This window comes from Sylvia atricapilla, chromosome 2 (assembly GCF_009819655.1).
Source record: "Sylvia atricapilla isolate bSylAtr1 chromosome 2, bSylAtr1.pri, whole genome shotgun sequence".
NCBI classification, from domain to species: Eukaryota; Metazoa; Chordata; class Aves; order Passeriformes; family Sylviidae; genus Sylvia; species Sylvia atricapilla.
The window spans coordinates 65,447,690-65,472,144 of NC_089141.1; the positions used below are offsets into that span (position 1 = coordinate 65,447,690).

The window sequence follows — 24,455 nt, forward strand, 5'->3', positions numbered from 1 at the left end:
CATATATACAAAATTAGGTTTATAAATCACATCTCAGACAGGTGTTTTACAATTAAAGAAAAAGACAAAAATACACAAAGACATTTGCTGTTTTCTAAAGAGATCAAAGTGGAATTCCCAGCTTTCTGCCTTTTCTGTAGATGATCACCATCTTTACGTTCTGCCGTAATTTTCCAGTTCTTACGTAATTTTGATGTGATTTTGAATTTTAACTGTAGCTACTCAAGCTTAGTGGGAAAGCACCCACTATTTTAAAAAGCTGCAAGTGAGAATTTCTGGCTTGAATATATGCTGGCTAAATAAAAAGCATTAGTTTCTTTAGCTTCATGTCTCTCCTGTAAACTGCACATGTTTCCTCTGAACCTCCATCCTCCCACCACTAGAGCATTTTTTCACCAACCCCCACAGACCCATTCCTGCTGCCAGACAGGAGCTTCCCACAGCAGTTCACTTTTTTCCTGGATACCAGACTGCCTACAAGCTTCATTACAACCACTACATATCCTTAAGTGCTACTGGCCTTCCCTGCAGTCTGCCCTGATCCTTCCTCTGCCACTACCACAAACATAGCAGTGATATGTTCCCACATACCAGCACTAGAAAAGCTCAGCTTGTTCCTAAGAAAGGTTGAGCTCACAGCATTTATCCACATTTATTCAAATATGCTCCCAGAGCTGGCATACAAAGCACTTGGAATTCTCCTCTCTCTATTTCAGGGAAATACAATGCTTATTAAAAGCTGTTTGCTCAGTCTCAGCATTAGCAAGGAAATAGGGAGACAGCAGCTTGAGAACAATTTTAGGAGTGAAATCAGTATTCTGCCTCAGAATCATGTCCTCACTCTGCTTATTACTTTGTTTTATAAGCAGGAAGAAGAAAACTGAAATATTTGAGATCAAAATCAGGCAGTTTAACATTAAAAACATACAGACTTTTTTGAGGGTCTGTCACTTGGGGGAAAAAAAAAGTAGAAAAAGAACCTGAATGTAGAAATTTGAACTAGTTTATGTCCCAGTATATCTAGGTTGTTTTGTTTACTTTAAACTTCACAGTTTTAAGCACTACCAGTAATTTCTGTGTGCTTTGTCTTTTTAGAAATAAAGCAGAACATTGAACAGCGAATGTCCATCTTGCAACATGGACTGGTAAGTTTTTTAAGTTGGCTGCAATCCCTCTCCAATGCAAGATCCACAGAACAGCGCTAAGCATACGGATTATGACTACCCTAAAACCGTAAGAACTATAGCACAAACTGTAACTAGGCTTGGAGCAAATACACACAGGCCTCCCAACACAGCCTGCTTGGCAGTGGAGAATCTGGAAAGCTCTGCCCTGCCACAGTCAAACTGCCACCAGGATCCAACTCCTTTTAAGGTGTCACAGATTTAAAATAAAAATAGAGTAGTCAAAATTATTTCCTGTATGCATCTCATATTATTAAGCTACCTGTTATCAGTAAAATCAGTGGCATCTAGAACTTTGGTTAATTGATACATACTATATACAGTGTCCGATGTACTTTTTTATAGCTATATACATCCACAGATACTATGCTTTTCTTCTTCTGTTATCAGATGTGGCTATTTTCTTCTCCTGAGGAACAGAACAGACTACAGGGAAAAAGCTAAAGCCAGATGCAGGCTTAAGACAGATGCAGGATCAGCCAGTAGTTAAAACCCTACCCTGAAGGGTGTGTTCGGGTTTTATCATCAGGTTTGTTACTGATTCAACATATGTCTTTACATGTTTAATGGGGAACGAAGTCTCTCAACAGCTAGAACTGGAAGAGTTACACTCAAATACAGAGCCCAAATATGTGCACAAACACACCCGTATGGATCAATCTATTTGTTATTTATATACACATCAGCAGGGTAGCAGGATGTGGCTGTGTATGAACAGAATGCACGCATTTCCTATTGCAAATTTGCATGTGCACAGCTGACGCCTTGCACCGGAGCAGATGTGAGCACTGAGGCTCAGCTGACACAGCAGAACAACAGAGACTCCTATAGTTCAGAAAATGCCTTGGAAATGCTCTGATGAAATGGTTGGGATCACTAATAAATACTCACCAGAGACTCACTTGCACACTGGAACACATAGCAAACATACTGGCTTAACCCAGGTTCCACAGATTCCCGGCAAATAAAACCAAAGTGATCAACGTGTTTTATACCCTAAAAGAGTTTAAAAACAGCATTAGTGGACTATTTTATAAACAGGTTTAGTTTCAAAAAATTTGAATTTTAAAATCTGAACTATAAATGCATACCCCTAATGATCTATTTTACAAGTAGTATAATTTTTTTGACTGTTTTTTTCATTTAAGTTATATAAAGATCTTTATACAATCAAACCCAAAGTCATACAGCAATACACCTGGACCAGGATTTATTCCATTAGCAAAACTGGATTTTTCAGGGAAGCAAACTAAGGACTGCTGGGTTGTATTTGGAAATGCATCCACAGTGAAAATTTTCTGTTTTAAGGCCATGATAAAACACAGAATTGGAGAAGTATCAGAGTAGCAGCAGACTCTTGCTTGACTGTAATACATGTTAGGACTACACAAAAAAAAAACCCAAAAAACAACAAAAGCCCCCAAACAACAACAACAAAAAAAAAACCTAAAAAACCCCCAAAACAAAACACCAAAAAGAAAAAAAATTAAAAAAAGAAAAAAAAAGAGGGAATAAGTGGCAACAGACAGAATTCCAACTAAATTCTGAAATAAATTCTTTGAGACTGAGTTATATACCAGAAGTTTCAAGACTTACTACACATTACTACCGACACTTTTTCCAAGATGTTAGTATAACAGCTTGACAGGGAATGCTGCCTTGCTAAAAACAGAGCCGAGAAGATCAAAGACAGCTGCTTCCTAAGAAGCACAATTTCCCAGTCTCAGTTCATGGAACATGACTCACTATTGTTAAAGCTTTTGCCAATGCTTTTATCATCTGAGTATGGTAATAGTAGATTTTCTCCAAATGAAAGCCTAATCCCTTCAAGTTCAAATACAGCAAGAGTCAGAACACGGTTGCTTGGATCCATCTCCAAAGAAAACACCTACATCATAAAAGAGAGGACGAGGCAAAGCAAGTTGCTTGCCACTACAGAAAACACTCTAGACAAGATTGGAAATGCAGTACGTGACAGACTGAATATTGTCACTACATACTGTTGTTTTTAAAAACAAAATTCTAAAAGTCACATTTGTGCCACTTAAGAGATGCACAGGGTTGCTAAAATGGCACAAATGGCATTAGTTGAACCACAGCCCAACTAACCTTGACTTCATTTTCTCGAGACATATGAAGTCTTCAAAAGCATAAAATTAAAAAGGTCAGATGTATACACATGTTGATCTATAGAACAGTGAAGTGTTGACCTCTGTTTTGCAAGAAATCATATTTATTAAAGGTGGTTTGGTGAGATGCCAGTTCCCTCCTTACTGACAGTGCCTGAACAAGTCTACTGCTGTCCTGACTTCTCAGTCTCCACAGGAGAACATTTGAAGGGGGAGAGAGATGTGACACTTGCCCTACTGAAGCACAAATAGGACAGCATGTTCCTAAATCAACAGTACTTCCATCACATTTCTTTAAGATGGTGGCTTTAAGAGGTCATGACAAGAGAGTCAAGTTCTGTGTTCTTCTGGGTTCCCTCCAGGGGAAGGCTACAACAAGAAAACTTCTACAGCATTTGATATCTGAGTTTAGACTGCACAGACAGGCTTATCATCAATTATGTCTGCTGCTTGACAATTATAAGGAGTGTGGAAAATTTCTTGAATGCAGCAGCTCAACCATGATTAAGCTGTGGAATAAAAAATACCTTTATTAGACCAGACAAAGAGAATACAGAATGCAAACTGGCAATAACATCTCCTTTTCATTGTTTGTAAAGCTTGGAAGGACAAATATTTCTAAGCCACAGGCCCACAATACATAGTAAATCACTGTCCTATAAATCCGTACCAGAGGAGCCCTGGGGCTAGCACTAAGTTCTTAAAGGAAGTACTGATGAGGTTTCTGCAACCAATGCTTAGTCTTGAACAAATTAATGTTTTATTTCGTTTAAACAAAGAAACCCCTTGACTTCTCTAAAGTAACTATTTCACATAAAAAACCCAAACAAACAAAAACCCCAAAGTATTGTGACTGCCTCTTCGAGGTATTCAAGAATGCAAAGTAACAGAAGCTTTGCTCCAAATGAAAGTGAAGAGGTGGAGTAGAAAACATCTCCAAAGCACAACACACAGAATTACCTGACACTATTTCCTGTACAAAGTTATTTTCCTGAAGGAAAGCTGGGTCTTGAAGGTTTTCCATGGTCTTATTGATCACCATACTTTAAAGTCAGCAGAAAAAAGGTTGTCCCTGCTTAGGACGGCTTTATTTGACTATTTTAAGTGTGTATATACAACCTAGGAGCCCAGTACCTAAAGTTGAAATGTAACTTCAGTACACCCAAAAAGCAGGAGAAGACCCAAGTTGTCTGCAAATTTTGCTTTCCATACCTCTTCTTTAAGAATCATTTTGATCTGTATTTATTATAAAGCCATTACTACATTGTTTGATTATACTGTCCCACTCTGTTTTGCATTAGCTTTTTTCTTCTGCCAAAAGCAATACAAATTGTAGTTAAAATGTAGAGCCAATTTAAGGACCTGGGCCTTTAGTTGGTAGCTCAACACTCCACTTGAGTTATAAGTATTGCCTAATTCTTAATTTGTCTAAGCATTGGTAGCCAGTCATGCAAGAGCAGACTTGTTATTAGCATTAAAATGAATGCACTTGTGGGTGAAATACAGGTTTAGAGAATGCCAAAAGTGTACTTTGAACTAGAATAATCATGTTTAAAGAAGCCTGAAGTGATGATGTGGCATGGCAAATGAAAAGAGATAAAAAAGTAAGACCTCAAACCAAAAAGTGTCTGTAGTAACTGGTGCTGAACAAGAGCAAGATAGAAAGGTGAACATCTTAGCCTTGACATTTAACTTATAAGAAATAATTATTTATTACTGAACATAGCTAGGTACAACTATCACCAAAATCTCCAGAAGAAATGACGCAGGTGAACTGCTGTTTTCCTGAGGTTTGATTTGATGCTCTCCTCCTTTCATTCTGAAGGCTTTCAGGAACTCATCTGCTCAGAAATAGTACACTCAGAGCATCCTAAATGGAGATAAAACTGCTTCCAAAAACATATCTAATACTCCCCCAAAGAAGAACAGCTTATACTTCGTTTGCTGATGAGTGAGTGAAGTTGCTGCTATTACACAGCTCAGACTGGTTATTTTGCATTCATATTTTCTGGACATTTTGGAAAACAAATTCTATGTTTTTCTTTTTTTCTCCTGCCTATAGTCCAGCAAGCCAACACAGCTGAAGAACAAATAAAATCTTTTTCTCCTGATGATATACATATTGCTTCTTATTAATGCTTACCTGAGAACATGAGGAGATATCTTTAAAATTCTTTTCAAACACAACAGATTTCGTATCTGGACTGATAAGGTTAACTTCAAACCTTCCAACCTAAGGGGGAGAAAAATAAATCTAATTTATGACTGTCTTGGGGGCATAGCATTTACAGCAACAAAAACATCAAAACCTCGCCCTTTCTTGTTCACATAGAGTACCTTCAGCACAACAGAGTACTCAGCAGGAACAAGGGTGCCAGGGTGCTGTAATTCTGCCTAGGTTGAATAAGAATATTTCAGCAAGAACAATACACTCAGCTGAATAACAAAAATGACTTGGAAAAAACACAGATTTTCTTCCCCTCCCCCATCTTTTTTCTTCAAGTTATTATAGTCCAAAGATCACATGTTTGACAGGCAATACTAAAACTTTTTATGAAACAATGTGGCTAAATTAAAAGCTAAAAAAAATTTAAATTCTTGATTTTTAAATTATACCCTAGATTAGCTGAGAAACTAAGATGATACTTTTTGCTTTGTACTAATTCCAAATGAGAAAGAGTAGGTTCTGTAGCAAACTACTTTTCAGCTTTCCCAAAGTACTTCTCAAGCCCATGGAATTTATTCTACAGACCTTAGAGATTCTGTCAGCTAAATCCTTTCATTACTAGTGATAATCTGTGGCTCTCTGAAGAGCAATGCATTCTCACTTCAGATATCACTTCCCCAAGAGAATACGAAACAAGAATGATCCTTAAAACAAATGGAAAGACAAAATCCAGGCATTTAGCCCACTGTTATTTTAAGGTCCAAAGATTTTTCCTTTTATGGGTCACCTCCTCTGTGTGTCCTTCTGTTTTCTCAAAACAAATTCCAAAGATGTGAAATGCACTTCAGGCAAGAGAAGAAATAACCATTGTAGTCTGAAGGAAGAAGCCTTCAGTGCAGGGATGTCTGAATACTCTTCTCATAAAGAGGTAACATTAACACAAATTATCAAAAAGAGATCAGCTCAAACACAAGACTATGGAAGTCTTATGTGCAGTTTCTTTTTAAGTGCACAAAAAAAGAGGTTTTGTTTGCAGGGTAATCTTCATTAATTCTCTTTTTGAAAGAATATTCATGTTTTTCAGCTAGGTTCTAAATATCACCAACACAGACAATCCAGAACTGCATATAAAATAATTATTTCATAAAAACTCTACTCCACTGAGTGATTACTCCATAAATAACTCATTTTTCTTTAAATTTGCCTGAGCTCATAAGTCGAGGTGAAAAGTTCAGCTACTTGTGTTCCAACCATTTATGAACAGATACAAAAATATTTATGACAAATTATGAAGCCATACTGGATCCATATTACTTATCTTGCAAAACTTGTCTCAAACTGCACAGGAGAAGAAAATACAGTACAAAACCAACAGGAAATTGCTTGTCCTAGAACACACCTGGAACAACATTGTCCTGTTCTTCTCAGAGTCAGAGGGCTGAACGTGACTGGGTGCACTTGCGTGTCTCCTGCGGGACTGTATTTTCAGGTTTGTGTCATGAACCCTTCTCTGCATCACTGCAGTGACACTGCTGCACCGGGAGCGAAACTCCTGCTGCTCATCGAAGCCGGAGTCCTCTAAAATCCTCTCTGGAAAGCAGCCACGAGTGCTGGCCAGGTTGGTCAAGTTGGTCTGGCTGCCAACTGTAAACATTGCAGCATGCCCTGAAGTGCTGTTTGGGCTGTCCAGCTCCTCAAAGGGGCTGTCCAGAGGAGAAGCTGGCACATTTTCTTCACACAGGGGCAAGTCCAAACTCGACTCATTATTCCGCTGCTCGTTTAACAGTTTCAGGCGCTGGCGCTCATGAAGGCTGAATTTCTCTATGCAGTCATCAATCAGTGTGGAGGGAGCTTTCTTGTGAGCCACTGTCACCTTTCCACAGTACAAGACCTCGAATTTTTGAGAGTCATAGAAGGCATCTTCACTTTCCTTACTTGGTTTGGCATCTTCTTTCAGCGCTGCTTTAGAGACTTGTCTTATGCTGCTGATGACATCAGGAACCTAAGGGCACAGTGTGAAAGGCCTTTTTAGTAACCACAAATGAGTCAGCAGAGACTGATGCATCAAGCATTTGTTAAGGTAAGTATTTACACAAGCTATTTCTCCAGCAGAGTGCCACAAGCTTCTTGGCAAAGAATATAAAACCAGTAAAGTCTAAATTTTGTATGGACAATTTATGCAGTGGAAGCAGAGCAAAGAATTTCTAATTTTTTTCCTGGAATGTCTTCCAGTACATAAGGTTTTAAATTACCAGAAGGTCAGCTGGCAAATGTTCACATCTTGTTTGTTTGTTTTTACTGAGACTACCTTCTCTTTTCCATTGTCCTCTGCCCACACTGGCATGTTTTACTGCTGTATTCTGTAAACAACCATCACTGTTCCTTTGTTTTTATTTTGCAGAGCCACTTACTCTATTCTTAAGACTGTTTTGGGAACAGTTTTGTGGAAAAGAGACCAGCAATCTCCATCAGTTTCAACTGACAGTTCTGGAACAGAGGTAGCAAGGTTATGGGTGTTTTACTGAAGTACCATGTACAACTGCATTAGGTCTAACTTATTAACAACTATAAAAACCTTGCCCCAACCATCCTATGACACAGTTCACCTTAAGGTCACACTTCTCTGCTGCCTCAGTCATTGTGCAATTAAGTGGTACACACAAATCTCTTCTCCTCTCCACAGACCCCTACTAGACCTTGCAGGGCCAAACTGCACATCTCCAGAGGAAAGTCACAATTTCAGCCCTGTGTCACAGTCTTTCAAAGACACCTGGTTCTTCCTCCATTTTATTCCAATCACCCTGGGAGGAGTCTGCTTTCAGTACCAATATATTTAATACGTGAACTTGTTTTTCATTTTGGCTTCACAAAAGAAAACAAGGACTTGCCCAACTCTACTAACTGCAGATCAGAGGGGCAATAGTTGCTCTTCTGACAGTACCTACTCTTCTGAACCATACATCTTTCCCACGTGTCCCGTTTTCTCTATAAGTACAATTACTGGCATTTTACTACATTCATTGGGGAAGTTACTAGTGACAATGAAATAGAGAGAATATCAATCCAATTCTCTTTGCAAGAGAAATCAATTCCCAACATTCAACTAATCCAATATAATCAATCAACAGCTTTTGTTCTCTATACAGCTTCCCACTATAATATTTGATATTTTTCAAAGAAATTTTCTACTAAAAGAAGGTAACTTTAAAGTCACACCTTAGTAAATAATCCATGCCCCTACAGTATCTCTTTCTTTGAGTCACATGATACCAGCTCAAGCCTGCTACTGAGGCAGCAATCTCATATACCAACACTTTTGCAAGTCACAGTGGAAAATTACCTCATTAATCCCCGTCTCCCATTACACACTCCTCATCGCTTGGGCATTCAACTCAAATCTGCTTCCAGTTCATTTATTGCAAAATGAAGTTCAATTACCCTAAGGTCTGCTGACTGTTTGGCTTCTATCCCTTTAGATGTCACCATCATCTCAGTTTTCAGTAAGGCTAAAAGCTAAGTCTAGATCTGACACAGATATGAGAGTGTAGCTATTCTTCCCCCATTCTGGCTACAGGGCTGCTTTACCATCACCCTGTTGCACTTCCTCCCAGCCATGGCAGTTCAGCTGGACATGCACAATCCTCACTTTGCACTTGCCTGTTTGTATTCCAAGAGGCAGCTCTTTTTCCACTGGCTGGTCTTTTGTTCTTTCTATGACCTGTGCTTAAACAAGCTCTAGAGTTTAAATTCCTTACTTCTCTATTTTAACAAAATTCACAAACTAGATATTTCTAATTAAAATTTCCCTTTTTAGAATCCAGAAGCTGTTATAGGGCAATTCACATTTATTTCTACTCAAATGAACACGTGACAAATGATAATTCCATTCAAACTGCATACGCTTTACACACAATGAACTAGAGCAACTACTGTCAGCTGTTTAATCTGCAATTTAAATGTTTTTAAAAGTGTAGCATCACTTCCACTCCAATAACTGGGTTTTGCCTCCTGCTCATCACCTCTAAGACAAAAAAACTGGATATTCCTAAGACTTTCTAAAAATACTCAATAGCCTCCTGACACATTCTCTCCCCCAGCAGCAAATGTCCAAATAGTCTGGGTGGAGATAAGACACTACCAATTCTACCCTAACAGTAATACCCATCCATTCCCTCTTCTGTCAGAGATCTCCTTCACAAATGCAGTTATAAGTAATTGCAATTCTACTTGGAAAAATCCACCATCCTAAGTATCCTGCTGTTTATCACTTCTATTTCCGTTTTTTCCAGATTGTGTACACTCTTCAGACACTAGTATTTAAGTATTTAACAAGTGTTATTTCAGTATGTCTGCTCCTTAGAAAGCTTTTGCAATACATAAATTGCTACAGTATTTTCACTTGTGCATAGGGAGACTCTAGCATTAGAGCAGGGGTTTCAGCTCATACAGCCCAAACAATCCTTATTCTCTGCTTTGTTTAGGTAAATTTTTTTACAGGCTATGCTATGTTTTGGGTGCTTCCTCATCAGCATTTTTTTTTCCCAACCTAGAGACAGAACTAAAATAAAATATCAAAGTGAACATTTTGAGACCTGTTTAATCTTTGTAGTTATGAATAGTTTTCTTTTATACAGATGAAGAGAAAAACAGTGTAATGCAATACAGGGATGTCACAACTGATAACTAATATCTGTCAGACAGCCCAGACATAGCTCTGGATGCTTGTAAGTTGTTTCATGGTTACTCTCAGTAGCACGGTGTTAAAAACAGCTTCAAGCATAACATTCAAGACAGTTACTAACACTGCCAGACTATTAGTTGTGCACATTAATTTCATTGGTCTTTACTGGATAGGAGTAACCGTGTGCTGCTGCTGATGTACTCAATGACAGACAGTGCGCCAGCCTGTGCTGTTAGACCTGACCCTCTTCACTCCCGGAGTGACACCTTCTTATCGAGAACCAAGAGCTACTTCTGAGATGTATCTGATCAGAGTACGGTATTTTCATGTAAAGATTTGACTTTGAGCAAAACCACTGAGTGGGATCAAGAGGAGTCTGAACAACAGTTTGCATCTGTGTTTTCCTGAAATGCAAGATACAGGAGAAGTTACATAATTATCAAGCATACATCCCAGTATGGCTTTTTACACATTTCTTTGACATATATAATTGGGTTTAGACATCTTGCTCCTCTGTGTATCAAGAAACTCCAGTCACAGAAGTTTCATCATCAAAGTTGTGTAACTTTTTTGGATTTCAATATTAGCTTATTATCTCTTAATGCCAAAATTGCAGGGCAAAGTTAGACAAGATATTAAGCTTTAAAAACGGAGCTTTTAAAATACTGAATTACCTGGATGAGAATTCTTAATTACTTTTAGAAATCAGTTTAGGAATATTAAGATGACAGACTCCTGAAGCAGTCAAAACTTAATAATGTGTTTCCAAGTTTCCCCGCAGAAATCTCATTAAATTAAGCAGCCAGAGGAGAGAAATGCAATTCTTACTCCCGAAACCCACTGGGCCATTGACAATCTTCCTGGACATCTACCACCAGCTCTTATAGCAGAGCAAAATTAAAAGTTAAAATTAAATGAGTTATTGTATAGGTTTTCAGTATTCACCTGAATATAAAGAAATTAAATCCTTAAAATGTTTAAGCAATTGATCTATTTAACATACTCAGATTTTTATTTTTTTGTCAGATCTTGAAGAGAGTTACATGAAGAAGGACAACTGGATTAGACAGGGCAACACAGTATATTCTCAGGGTGAGAGAGGGACACTTCCAGCCCAAACAAACCCTGTGGTGGGACAATTCAAGAAGACTTAATTCTCCCAGACTCAGCCTCTCCCAAATCCCATGGTCTAGGGGCCTAGTATCTTTTTGCAAATATTTTTGGACAGAGAAGGGAATTATTATGTTCCAAAGGGAGTTGCACAGGGCTCCTCAGTCCAGGAAGGTAGGAAGTCATGGTGCAGTACTGGAACAGCAGTTCTCAAATGCAGAAACATAATATAGGGCATATTTACAGGTTTTATTCATGAAGTTTCCCTATACTACTGAGTAGCAGCAGACTAATTCACAAATCAGAACAAGGAAATTACCCCCCACTCCAATACACTTACTCAAATACGCTGGAAGAGCACATAAAACTTTCTCTAATGCAGCAGTGACCTCATGCTTAAGCAGTGACAGGCACACTGAACCAAGCAAAATGGATCTGAGAGCTTCAGGCAAGCTTTCTCCCCCTCCAGGATGTCAAGAGCATCCATGCCTGTCAGGAAAAAGCAGCAGCAGTACTTTAAGACCCTTGAAACAGTGATCATAGTAACTCCTCGATCTCTACGCAGAGCCAAGAGAACTCAAGAGCAGAGATCCTTCCTCAGGGCCTGTTCCAAACAACACTCCCAAACGCAAGAGGCCAATAAGACAAGGATGGACAATGGCTACAAAACTAAACCTGTGATATTAGTTTGGCCCTTCAGTTGAGCAACACTACAAAACTTGGTTGAGAAAAAAGAAACCAAAAGACCAAACCCCAAAACCAAAACCCACCAAACAAGACTGTGATTTCAGAGCAAATAGTAAGTGCTCTATAATGTCATTGAAGAGGCAATATTTCTCTCCAGGGAAATACACTTGATCTAACAAGAGTAATTAAAGAAAACGACAAAAAACAACCCCACACCTGGGAACCCAAATCAAATTTGTTATTCACATCTGAGAAGTCTGAGATTGTATGAACTAGTCTTCACCCAAACAGATCTGATTCAATACATGGCAACTCAATAAGGAAAAGTCAGCTGCATTCAAATCAAAACAGATGGCATTGGCCAAGCTCTGCATCACCTACAATTAGATTCTGCTCTGAAAAAACAACATAATAAGTAAATCCTGACATTGACACAAAATTTGTTTACCACAGGCAGTAGAGTTTTGATAGCTGAAACTAATGATGCACCAGTTTTAGCCAAATAATCCCCCAATCTCCTCTCTTTGTACCACACACCTATGATCTTGGTTAAAGACCTTTTGAGCTACTGCAGGACATCATCCCTTTGGCCAAATAGTGTGGAATAAAGTGGCAGCACTTAGCTAATTCCTGCTCTGCAATTCAAGGACTAGATCTAGTTCTATCCCTTGTAACTAGACCTGTAACAATGTGAATTCATAAAGGAGAGCAAACACCTTCCTCATGCGTTAGCAGCACACTGCACAAAGGGCATGTGATTAGTACTGCCAATATATATTCTACTGTACATCAAGACACTTCACTGTGTTCTACATAGAACAGCATCTTCATGTTGGAAAGAAACATCACTTTAACTGATGTAAGTAATGCAAGGACTTTCATCTGACCAAGGTGCAAATTAAAACCAAAGGGTAGATTGCAGAAAAATAATCACCACCGAATTCGTCCCATGTCATGTAACTGAGGTTTTGTTAAAATTAATTCCAACTGCCACAACCCTCAAAACCTCAAAACCAGAATTTCAGTTATGAGTATTCATCATCAATATCTTTAAGTTGCAAAACAGAAAGACTGTTGAGACTACTAAATCATGACTGATGCAGCATAATAGTAGAACATTTTGTCACAAGCCTAGAAAGACTAGAGCATCTCCATTGTAACACTACATGCTTTCTGGAAGAGCAGTGAGAGAAATGGAAGGACTAAAAAAAAAAAAAAATAATCCTTTCAAATTTACAAGAGCCTCCAGTGAACAAAGGTGGATGTCCCCTTTCTGCTGGAGCGATAACTTTTAAATGTATCCCTCAGTAATTACTGAGCAGTGTTTTCAATTTTAATCCAAAATTAGAACTTGAAAGCTATGAATATTGCAAAGAAGAACAAAATTCACAGGCTGGATTCCATTATTTCCACAGATTAACAGAATTTCACTGTGCAGAGAAGCTGCAGCTCTTCCTAATTTCTGTCTAGCCTCCACATGGAAAATTTCAGTCTGGAATTTATTAACAAAGCAAAACCCCTCTTCATACCATAAGGCTTATAAACCTAAGTGTGACTGTGAAGTACTAATGTAACAAACATGCCTAACAAATGTGGCTACTTAATGACAGCATTTCTAGCAAGGCAATTATTTTCAAAACAAGGAAACAGCTCAACCCCTCTCACTCCATCACCACGCGAAGTGCAGCGGCAGATCCCTCGCACCGTACAATGAGACGGGGGATGAATGAACCTCACACACACCCGACAGGAGCAGGCAGTACCTTCTGGCGTGAGATCCAGCTCAGAAGCAGAGGCATGTCCAAGCAGAACTGTCACTAAACCTTAGTGTCACGAACACCAAGACTCAGCAAAAGATTCCTGGGATAAGTGAGTGCAGAAAGGATCCCCCTCTCACAAAGGGCTGGCAGTGCTGTCACGGCATTTCCTCAGGCTCGTTTCATGACATCCCAGCAGAGCCAGAGATCCGTGCAGCAGCCGTTGTTCTTCAAAAGTCAAGTATTTCCTGACTTGGGGCTGGAAGCATCCGCACTGCCTCGGATTTGAATAATGCATCCCACTCATGATCAAGCTATGTACACTTAAAAGCAAACAAAACAGAAACAGGATACTGTTCAGAAATCAACACCTTGCACTCTGTTAATTACTGGGAGTTTGACATCAATAAGAAAGCAATGGAATGTGAGAAAAAATTAGGAGCAGTTGGAATGACTCTCCTTTCAGTTGGTGTTAACTTGCACATTCACAAGATAGGAGAACCCTGCCACAGCAGTGAAACATGAACAGAGACAAAATAAGTGGCATGTTGTAGTATCCTGCTATGTACCAAGCATTTGATGGGAGGAGGCAAAGTTCTTACCTTAAAAAAACCACAACCGAATGCCAGCCAAAGTACAGATCTCCATAGCTATTCTCAACTAGAAAGAAGGGTGGGAGAGGAAAAAAACTGTTTTCCTTTAACTGCTAAAAATGTTTTTATTGCCATTCAGTTAGTCCAGCACTGATCATTCAGATCTGTTGCACTTGTAAAACTGCTGCATTCTGCTGCTTTCCACTCTGGTGACAGTGCTCCACTTAACAGTTTTCACTATTAAAAATGCATCTTTTTGATAAAGAGATAAAAGAGCAGGTCACTGTGATTCAACTTATGCAGTCACACAAGCAATTTACTGACTTTGTCTATGGTAGAGGTATTTAGAAACTAGAACAGAAGAATCTGCCTCCATCAGCTGACTTACTGCTGAAAGGATACTATCTTCTTTTTTACAGAAATGAGGAGGATAAGCAGCCAAGAGAAATGATATCACAAAGAGAAAGGAGTAACAGCCTAATTACTAAGCATTTCTATAACCCATCTGCACTTACTGGACAGCCTAAAAATAACTTTGAGTTTAGAAAACTCCAAGTCAGGTTCTCAGCAGGCAGTAATAAGCATCTGCCATCAACTCCAATTCACTCTGCTGCATGTCTGGGCTAACACAACACAAGCCCAGTAGCAGAAACCTGGAACACAGGGACTGACAAAGAAAGTTTCAGTGAAAGCAGTTTTTGGAGCTTCAAGCTAACTGCCATCCCTGGCAGCTAGTGCTTTCACATTTCCTCTCTACAGGCTCATGAATTCAGCCAAATTCTAAAGCATCAGAAAACACATTAAAGGATTGCATAGAGGAACATTAAAGGATTGCATAGAATAAAGTTTTGCTTTCAGGAAACAGTCTTCCCCCTATTTGCCTGGCCTATATTATTCCCAGGCAACTGGTCAAGACCCAGCTAGGTTTGCTTCTAAAGAACTGCGACAGAGCAGTGCATGCATTTTACTGTGACATTCAGCCTCGTGCCACATATTGGGGCGATCACAACACTCCTGCTAAAGGCAAAGCTGACTACTACTACTGCACTAGCCTAAAGAGAATTTTTTTTTTTAGATAGGTAAGCTAAAATAAAATAAAATTCAGTTTTCAAAATAATTCTTATCCAAGACCAACCCAGGGAATTACTTACACTGTTGAGCTTTGATACAGTCAACAAGCAGAAAAAAATACCAGAGTTGCACAGCATACATTTAGCAAACCACCACAGTATCTAATTTGCAGCTGGAAACTTGTGGACCACCTAACACATTCTGTGTGCTACACACACACAAGATGCTTCTATGCCAAATATACAAATTTAAGTAAGTGGTATAATGACAGAAGGCGGATCAAGTTATTTAACAGGAAAGAATGTTTAAGAGTTACAAGACAATTTAGATGCCTGAGCAGACAAGAGGTGCCTCTCTTTATACTTCTATGCAAGCACTACAGTGGTGTATCAAAGAACTTCAGTGATGGCAGTGACAGCACAGCACGAAAGAAGCAGTGCTTAAGCAAGGAAGGTTCTTGCACTCAGTACTTTGCTCCTGTGTTTAGGCCAGTCAGCCTTGATGCTTTTCCACCTTTCAGATACAGCTCACTCAGCCTGCGTACTCTGCAACCCACAGAAGTGTCAGGACAGAGGACTCATGACGATCCTTATGCTCTTGAATAAGTAGATTAGGAGAACAATTCACCTACCAGTTTTATACTTTGAGCATATGTAAGTTTGTTTCCAAGTTTAGGAGACAGTTCCCAGTGAAAGACTTAGCAAAGTACAACTTGCTTGGAACAGCAGTTCTTAAACTTCTTTAACCCAAGTTATCACTATAAACTATAAAAGCACGAATTCAGGTATTAACCAGGAATTTTTTTCCTGAAAACTGTGAAACAAACTGTTACAAAACTGTAAAAAGTTTTAGCTTAACTTCGCAGGTCTATTAAGAGATTTATTAAATATGTTGTTTTTAAAACTCCATCATGTTTAACACATACCCTATTTTTAAAAGGGCTTGCCTGAGAAGATAAGGCTGTCACGTGGACAGTCCCAAACAATTAATGCATTCTCTGCATTCATTTCCTTTTCGGGGGGGTAGGGGGGAAAGCTAGAGAGCTCATTGAAGTATTTTGCCCATTTATGGTCACTTCTTCTCCAATACAGATCATGAACTTCATTTTTAGCAGATTTATAGCAGCAATACTGAAATAAATGCTCTATGCATCATGTTGGAGAAGGTGGCATTTTTTTAATTCTGTAGTTTCAGATAGAAGTTCTCAAGATTTTAAATTTAAAATGTTCACTAACATGTTGATTCACTATGAAATGAACACACTTTGGTCTGTTTTTCCCCAGTCAAGAGATCAAGATTTCAGGACTCCTACAAGGCAGATCATGAATTTACTACTAATTTACTACAATAACCACCTTCTTCTACTATCACTGAAGAGGAAGATGATAAGTGGTTAAATTCAGTGTTGACTCTGGGAGATGGGAAAAGTTAGATTCTATTCAGTCTAGCAGATGTGGGTATACTTGGTCCAAAAAAGTCAGGCACTACAATAACTTCTGGCTCCCTTAATGAGGCCAGAATTCCTCAGTGACTTGAAACCAAGGAGTTAGTTCTTTTCCTATTTGATGTTTTCCCACAAACTCTCAGCTGCAGTGGGAGGTTCCAGACTACAAACTTTGCTTTAAAAAGGCTCTGCTTACAGAAAGTTGGACATCAAAAGTAGTGTCAATCAGCAGGTAATACTGTGGCAGAGACAAAAAGTGTTACTACTGGGTTCAAGGCTCTTTTTGTCACAAGAACATTTACTAAAAGACTGTGGAAGACAAATGCACGTGAATCATCAGGCAATGTGGACAGAGTAAAAAGAAAATAGACTGCAACCTAGTAGCGTTTCAACAGCTTCGCCACACCTGCCAAGCAATGTTCAATAGTTTTCCAGTACTTTGGAAATACACACGTGTACATGTTCCAGCTTGTCTACTAATCTCACAGTCCACCAGAGCAACTGCATTGTCTTGTGACAGTATCAAATGCCTGAGCAACCAGCAGTACAATTAACTCTTCCCAGATAACAACCAGCAAAGAACCCAAGCATAAACACAACAAGGCAGGATTTCAAAGCTGGATGCTGAATTAGGAACTGCTTTGAAATGAGGTGCTGGGAAATTCCACCTAACTAGACTTCCTTCAGCACTGAAGTCTTGAATCACCACTTCACCTAGGAGGCAGGGGAATAATGAATACCACACGTGAAGGCAAAGTTATCACAGCACAGAACACTAAATACTTAAATACTACTCTCCCTGGGAGTCACATTAGTCTAATCTTGTCAATCACTAACTGTTTAAAATACTAAGATTTCATCAGCTGGTTATGGTAGCTGTAAAGAGAATGAAATCATTAAATAGTTATAGTGTTCAAATGTAAATCCATACAGACACAGCTGGATGGGCAAGTATTTCAAATTTAATAGCTGAAATTAAATAAATGCATGGTGCTTTTATCTTTTGACAGAGAAATTCTAAAAGAGCTACAGACTTACTGTTACCAATAATAATAATAATAATAAAACAAACAAAAAAACATACCAAAACAAAAACAACTCACAAGACCCAGGGCCAGCAGATAGGAAAATGCTTTCCTAGAAAGCTTTGATATAAAGGAATCAATACAGTAAACACACAGTAAGGACCTTTCAGAGAAACAGCTTTATAAGGCAACCCAGTGGTGACATCCATGAAAAGTAAGAAAAGGGTGTGATAGACACCCATGAGACCATTTACTTTACATATATTTCCAAAAGTCTGTGAGAGCATTTGGTTTTTTGTTATGAATATGAGTTCTACAAAACTGAAGGGAAAAGAGGAGCACAGAAGCTCCTAATCACTGTACAAGTAAGAAAGCACAATAGGTACATAAAGATGGGTGGGAAGGAACTGTTTCTGAGCTCATCAAGGAGGTTCTACTCATTATTTTAGGCAACATTTTCATATACATCAAGTATATGAAAACTAACTTCTGCACTGCTTCACTAATTGTTACTGGTAGATGTTACTTATTTCAGTACAGCTTAACTTTATTTTCTGAATTTACTGTGGCTGGTACGTGCTCAGTATTTCTGCACCAGCATTGCCTGACAGCATAAACAGTAGGATTTTTGGAATTGGCTTGAGATCACATAGGTAAGAAGAACATCTAGGCTGTATTAAGGAACTGCAGCTTTTTGATAACAATATTCACAGGACAAGCAGCATTGGCTTAATGAAGTCCTAGCAACACAGTGACAAATTAACCCAGGATTTCTGGAATTTCAGTTCATTATTAAGGCAAAGCAAAGCCCACATTGCTTCACCTTCCCTAGCAGCATCTTCATCTTGGTAGTTCTACTGAGTTTGCATGGCAAGGTTTTGGTAGCAAAGGGGATTGCAGGGGTGACTTCCATGAGAAGCTCCCAGAGTTTCCCCAATGTCCAACAAAGTCAATGACAGCCAACTCCAGGACAGACTCACCACCCACAATGGTGGTGATGGTGGCAGCCCCTGCAGGACAATGTATTTGAGAGAGGAAAAACCTGTGCAATGGCAGCTAGGACAGAAAATGAGAACACATGAGGGGAACAGCCCTGCAGACACCAAGACCAGTGAAGAAAAGAGGGGCAGGAGCTGATCCAGGTGCCAGCACTGAGACTCCTCTACAGCTGGTGGTCCAGACCATGGTGAGGCAGCTGTGCCCCTGCAGCCCATGCACATCCATTCTGGAGCAGGAATCCGCCTGCAGCCCTTGGAGGATGCTACACCGGAGCAGTGGAAGATCAAAGGAGACTGTGACTCCATGGGAAGCCCATGCTGGAGCAGGCTCCTGGCAGGGACCTGTGGACCCATAGAGAGAGGAGCCAACAGCGGAGACAGTTTGCTGGCAGGACTCCAGCAGGAGACCCATGCTAGCACAGCCTGTTCCTGAAGGACTACACCCTGTGGGAGGGGCCCACTCCAGAGCAGTCTGTTCCTGAAGAAATGCACCCGTGGGAAAGACCCAGTCTGGAGAAGCTGGTGGAGAACTGTCTCCTGTGCGAGGGGCCCCACACTGGAGCAGGAGAAGAGTGTAAGGAGTCCCGCTCCCGAGGAGGAAGGAGCGGCAGAGACAATGTGTCATGAATCCCCCTTCCCTGTCCCCCTGAGCTGCTGAGGGGGAAGAAGGTAGAGAAAATTAGGAGTAAAGTTAAGTTCAAGAAAAAGGAAGGGGTGGGGGGGGGGGAAGGTGTTCTCAAGATTTGGTTTTCTTTCTCATTACCCTACTCTGATTTGACTGGTAATAAATTAAGCTGAGTCTGCTTTGCCCATGACAGTAATTGGTGAGTGATTTCTCCCTGTCCTTACCTCACCCTACTGGCCTTTTGTTATATTTTCTCACTCCTGCCCAGCTGAAAATGAGTGTGAGGGAGGCTTAAGTGGGTGTCTAGTGTCGTGCTAGGGCAGTCCCCCACACCAGAACTATTAGCACATCTTAGCTGGATACCTATATAAGATATGTGCCCTGCTTGTAAAGGACCTAATGTCTAGGGCTTGGTTAAAGTATACTTAGATGTAACATGGCAAATCCCATCATGCGGCTCTGTCTGGCCTGGAAATAGAAACTCTTATTTCTGGTCTGATGGGCGAGGGATGAGAAGGGAAGAGTGATTTTGTCAGTGACACAGCAGTGTTCTCATGACACTTAAATAAGCTATTTGTAAGGATAATGCAAATCCCATTCACTTCAGCTTATAACAGGAGTTTCTTTATGATTTCACCTAAGGTATTACTTGTCATGTTCAGCTGCCACCAAAGCAAGATACACCTTCAAATAACTTACAGTTTCAGAAATAAGTATGTGAATTGTTCTCTCATAGAAGTCAACAGTCCTCTCTAGACTGAAAAAAATTAAAACTCAGTTTACCCACAACTTTGTCCTTCTACAGCTTATTTTTTTCTTCCAATAGCACAGCTTATGAAAGATTTCTCTCCACAACTGGAAGTCGGTTTGCTGATGAGAGTTAACAGTGAACATACAGACTCTTAACAGAAACCAGGAAAAAGGTCCTCTAAACAGTGAACTTCATTCCTCCAGCTCATCAACTCTCTTTCCCCTGGGGCAGCTTAGTTGATCTGGGAATTATCTATGTTAGGAATCTATTCTTGGTCATGTCTGAATGTCCTGTTCTCACTGAAGTCAAGGCTGAAACTTGTTTTGCAAAGCCAGCGAAGAAACACTGTATCATAAAAGTTAAGCATATTTCTTAACTACCTCTTCTGTGATTCCCAGCATTCAAACTTGGCAGACAAGGTTATGTCTTTCTCTGGTGGGATTCACAAGTATCCCTCCAAGTTTCACCTGTGACACCCACAAGGGCTTCCAAAACAATTCCATACATTTCTGTATGGTTGATATTGGTAAACTTCAAGAGTGACAGAAATACACAACATTAGTTAGATTTACTTATTGTCTAGGGAATTTTTAAACCAGCTGGCATAGTCCCAAGTGCTGTAGTTTCTGTTTGTTTAAGAGCTCTTAGGGAGCTGAAGCTAGCATAGAACACAAGTTGGATAATTTCTGTGTTTTTGTTCTTGTAAAAACTAAACATCTTGCATAAATTAGGTAACTTCAAAAGAGAGTTATGATACAATGAAGCAGGGTTAGCAGATTCATACCCTATCAAGAGAATTTTATCAGAACTTATAAGAGTTCAGAAATTAATGTGAACTTTAGCTAGGAGAAAAATCAGAAAAATGCATAATCTATTCGAGAAGCCACAACTCATAGGCCAAGATGTTGTTCAAAGGGATTTACACGAACATAAATAAAACTGAATATATTAACATCTCCATCTATAATTTTCATAAACAGAAGTCAAGTCAATTTTTTTGTTTGAGTTTTGTTTATTTTTTTAAGTGGGGGAGACCTTTATGAGAGTGTTTTGAACCACTGGAACAAACGGTGCCAAAATTGTAAGTGAAAGTAATAGGAAAATGTAAGAACAGGCATGTTTGCTCCCAAATCCAGTACTGGATATGTGCACAATTTCAAAGTGCCAACTGAGAGCAGCTTTCTGCAGTGTTACAACCTGCCCAGCTGAGGCTGCTCCCCACATGCTTGAACCAACACCCCATAAAGAGATTTTAACATCCTATTTTCCCTCATGGGAACACTGGGAATAGCTATCTCAAACTTGGATATTCAATTTAATATCACACTAAAAGTACTGCACCTCGTCCACCCAAGCAGAGGAAGCATGAAAGGAACCATTTTATGCCATTTCTGCTTATCACAAAATCCTTGTTCAATCTGTTGGACTCCTTCAAAGATGCATCATATGTAAATACCAGTCTTAGAATTAAACAATTTGGAATTGCTACCAGCATGTAACACTTAAAAACCTGTGTTACTTTCAGTTAGTAGCAGATCATTGTTAGCCCAATTTATTTAGATGATGCCAGCTCTGAGGCTGACCATAGCAGACAGGATGCAATAAAGAAGAGTTTCTGGAAGGAATTTGTAAGCCCCAATAGCATATGGTAAAAAAAAGTCACTCTAAAGCAAATTTAAAACTTGTGCCCTCTTTTCATATTAAGAACACAAGAGGAAAGCAATCCGTGAAATAAGAGCTAATCAAAGGAAAAGGAAAGAAAAGAAAAAAACCCAAACTCTTACACATGAACTCAGTTAATTACAGGGACACAGAACAAAGCCTGTTACAAGTTACTGGATTGACAGGTATGAAATTTTTATGTACAACCAAGGAATAACAGTCTTTTGAGTTAAAAAAACCCACAAAACTATCTAAAGTGTCAGAAGTTGTCACTTCTAAAAATCAGTCACTGGTTTAAGTGGATAAATTGGTAAGTAGGAGGATGATTTTAAGGCAGCACTTCAAAGAAACAGATTAGGTAACAACAGATGCATGTCATGTAGTAACATCCTGGCATTATACCATGTTCCTAAGTGGCATGAAGGTGAAATACAGGGTTTAAGACATCAAAGGTTTCTTTCCAATGGCAAATATGCAAAGAGTGTAAGATTAGGACACTGGTGAAGAACAACTGGCAATCCCAGTATTTTACTAGTTTGGGTTTTTTTCTGTATCTGTAACTAGAGGCAGGAAATTAAGATCAAATTGAGGTCATGTGGCTATAACAGATGTTGACTGTAACAACTATTTTACCAGAAATACAGGTAGAGTCATCTTTGCAAGCAGCTTTTGTCAACAATCCTGTATTGTTTATAAGCTACACTGACTGCTTGTTGTGAATTCCCAAGCAGATAAGAACTGCTCATGCTGCACACACTTCACAAATAGCCCCACCTCAATAAAACTTGGGTTTGCACACCTGCTACTCAGAAATCAGGAAATCACGATTCCCCTCAAACTTTAAGTTATGTCTTATTTCATGGTCTATAAATTCACAGTAAAATACAGTTGTCATTTATTCTTCTAAGAAAAAAAAAGCATTGTTCTTCCCAGTTTATTATTATGGAATATACTACAATTTTAATATGAAAAAAAAAAAAAAAACAACACCACCACACACACAAAACACCCCCAAAAAACAAACAAACACCTAAAACCAAGAACAAAACAAACAAAAAACCAACCAAACAAAAACCCCAAAACCCCCCACAAACAAACAAACCCCCCCCCCCCCAAAAAAAAACCAAAACACCACCACTGAAACTCCCAAGCATTTATCAAAACTCCAGTGCACAGCCTAAATGTTTTTTCACCTATAATTATATGCAGTATAATTGGAAAGCCTCAAACTTACAAGAAGAACTACCCAAGTGGTGACAAGATGACAGAAGAAACTCCTACTGGAAGGGGAAACCCCCCACTCCCCAGCAGCTGGTCCTTAGAAGGGTTCGTACATGCAGCTGGAAAGGAAGAGATTCATCTCAGAGCTGAGATGTTGAAGAGGTTCCATACTACCACCTCCCCAGTATTCTCTCAAGATATCAAACCCAAAATTGTGGTGAACCTGACAGTATTAAGTTAATAGTTGGCCTTGATGATCTTACAGGCATTTTCCATAACTAATCTATGATTTAAACTGATAGCTACATAGAAACAGGATTGCAGACATTGTATTTCTATTAAGCTTGGTTGGATGCTCACACCCACAGAAGGTAGGAGTATACTTTCAGCCATTTACGAAAAACATTCCATTTTGCCACCCCAGCACTTCCACAGGCTTTATGAGCAGACTTTCCTTGAATACAAAGAACTGAGGCTGCCATTCTACCCAGCAGGTGTTGCTCATAAACTGACTAAACTGAAGCTTCAGAGCTTTTAAGTTCCCAGATAATTAAAAAATATTTAATAGACTGAGTAGGGGAGGGGGAGCAGCTTTTTACAACACATGAAATCCCTTCATCACGTTAAGAACAAAGCTGCATTTATATCATTTCACCGCTTATCTGAACACCGCCCTGCACTATCTAACAAAACACACACTGCACTTCCCTGACAAAACACCCTGTGCTGAGGTAGCTGTACCCACTGGGATGTGAGCATGTGTCCTAAGCCCTATTACAAGCAGCACAGAAACAGATGATTTCAGGTTTTATGTACTCAGCTTGCATTTAATCAGCAGCTGCACAGTGAAGCCTCTGCACAACCACAAGCCTGAAAGAACACTGGCTCCCCTTGCTTTATTTTTATTCTAACTTGAGATCTTGTCATCTTAACCTTTACCTTCTAACATCATCAGCCACATTAGGCTGAGTGTCTTCGCCAAGAGCTTCCCCATTTAGACAGCCAGAAAACAGACTGCAAGACTCTTTTTTTTTTTTTCTTTCAGTGAGGTCCAGAGGTCATCAAGGAAGGGGTCAAGCAACACCCACATGCAAAGGTGCAGTAAATTAGCCTTGCAAGGATGCACAGAGTGCTTGGTTCTTGCAACACAAGCATGGCCAAGAGGCTGCAATGTTCATCCTCATTCTGTTTTTTTTTTCCATACTCTTAGGCTCTGTGAGGACCCTCTGCAAGTGCTTTTAATTTTAAAAGCAGAAGCTACTAAATTATTCTTTATTTTACACTGGAGGGGACAAAAAAAGGAAATTATTTGTTTACTACAGTATTCAATATATTTACAAATGCAATTTA

The 24,455-nt window shown here is 39.4% G+C and overlaps 1 protein-coding gene across 1 annotated transcript in view; it reads right to left on the minus strand.

Annotated features, from left to right (window-relative positions):
• TBC1D4 (TBC1 domain family member 4) overlaps nucleotides 1–24,455 on the minus strand; it is a 98,248-nt gene that overhangs the window by 35,059 nt on the left and 38,734 nt on the right. The window contains 3 exon segments of the mRNA XM_066313392.1: nucleotides 2,076–2,180; nucleotides 5,457–5,546; nucleotides 6,880–7,482. Of these exon segments, the coding sequence (XP_066169489.1) occupies nucleotides 2,076–2,180; nucleotides 5,457–5,546; nucleotides 6,880–7,482 (798 nt within the window).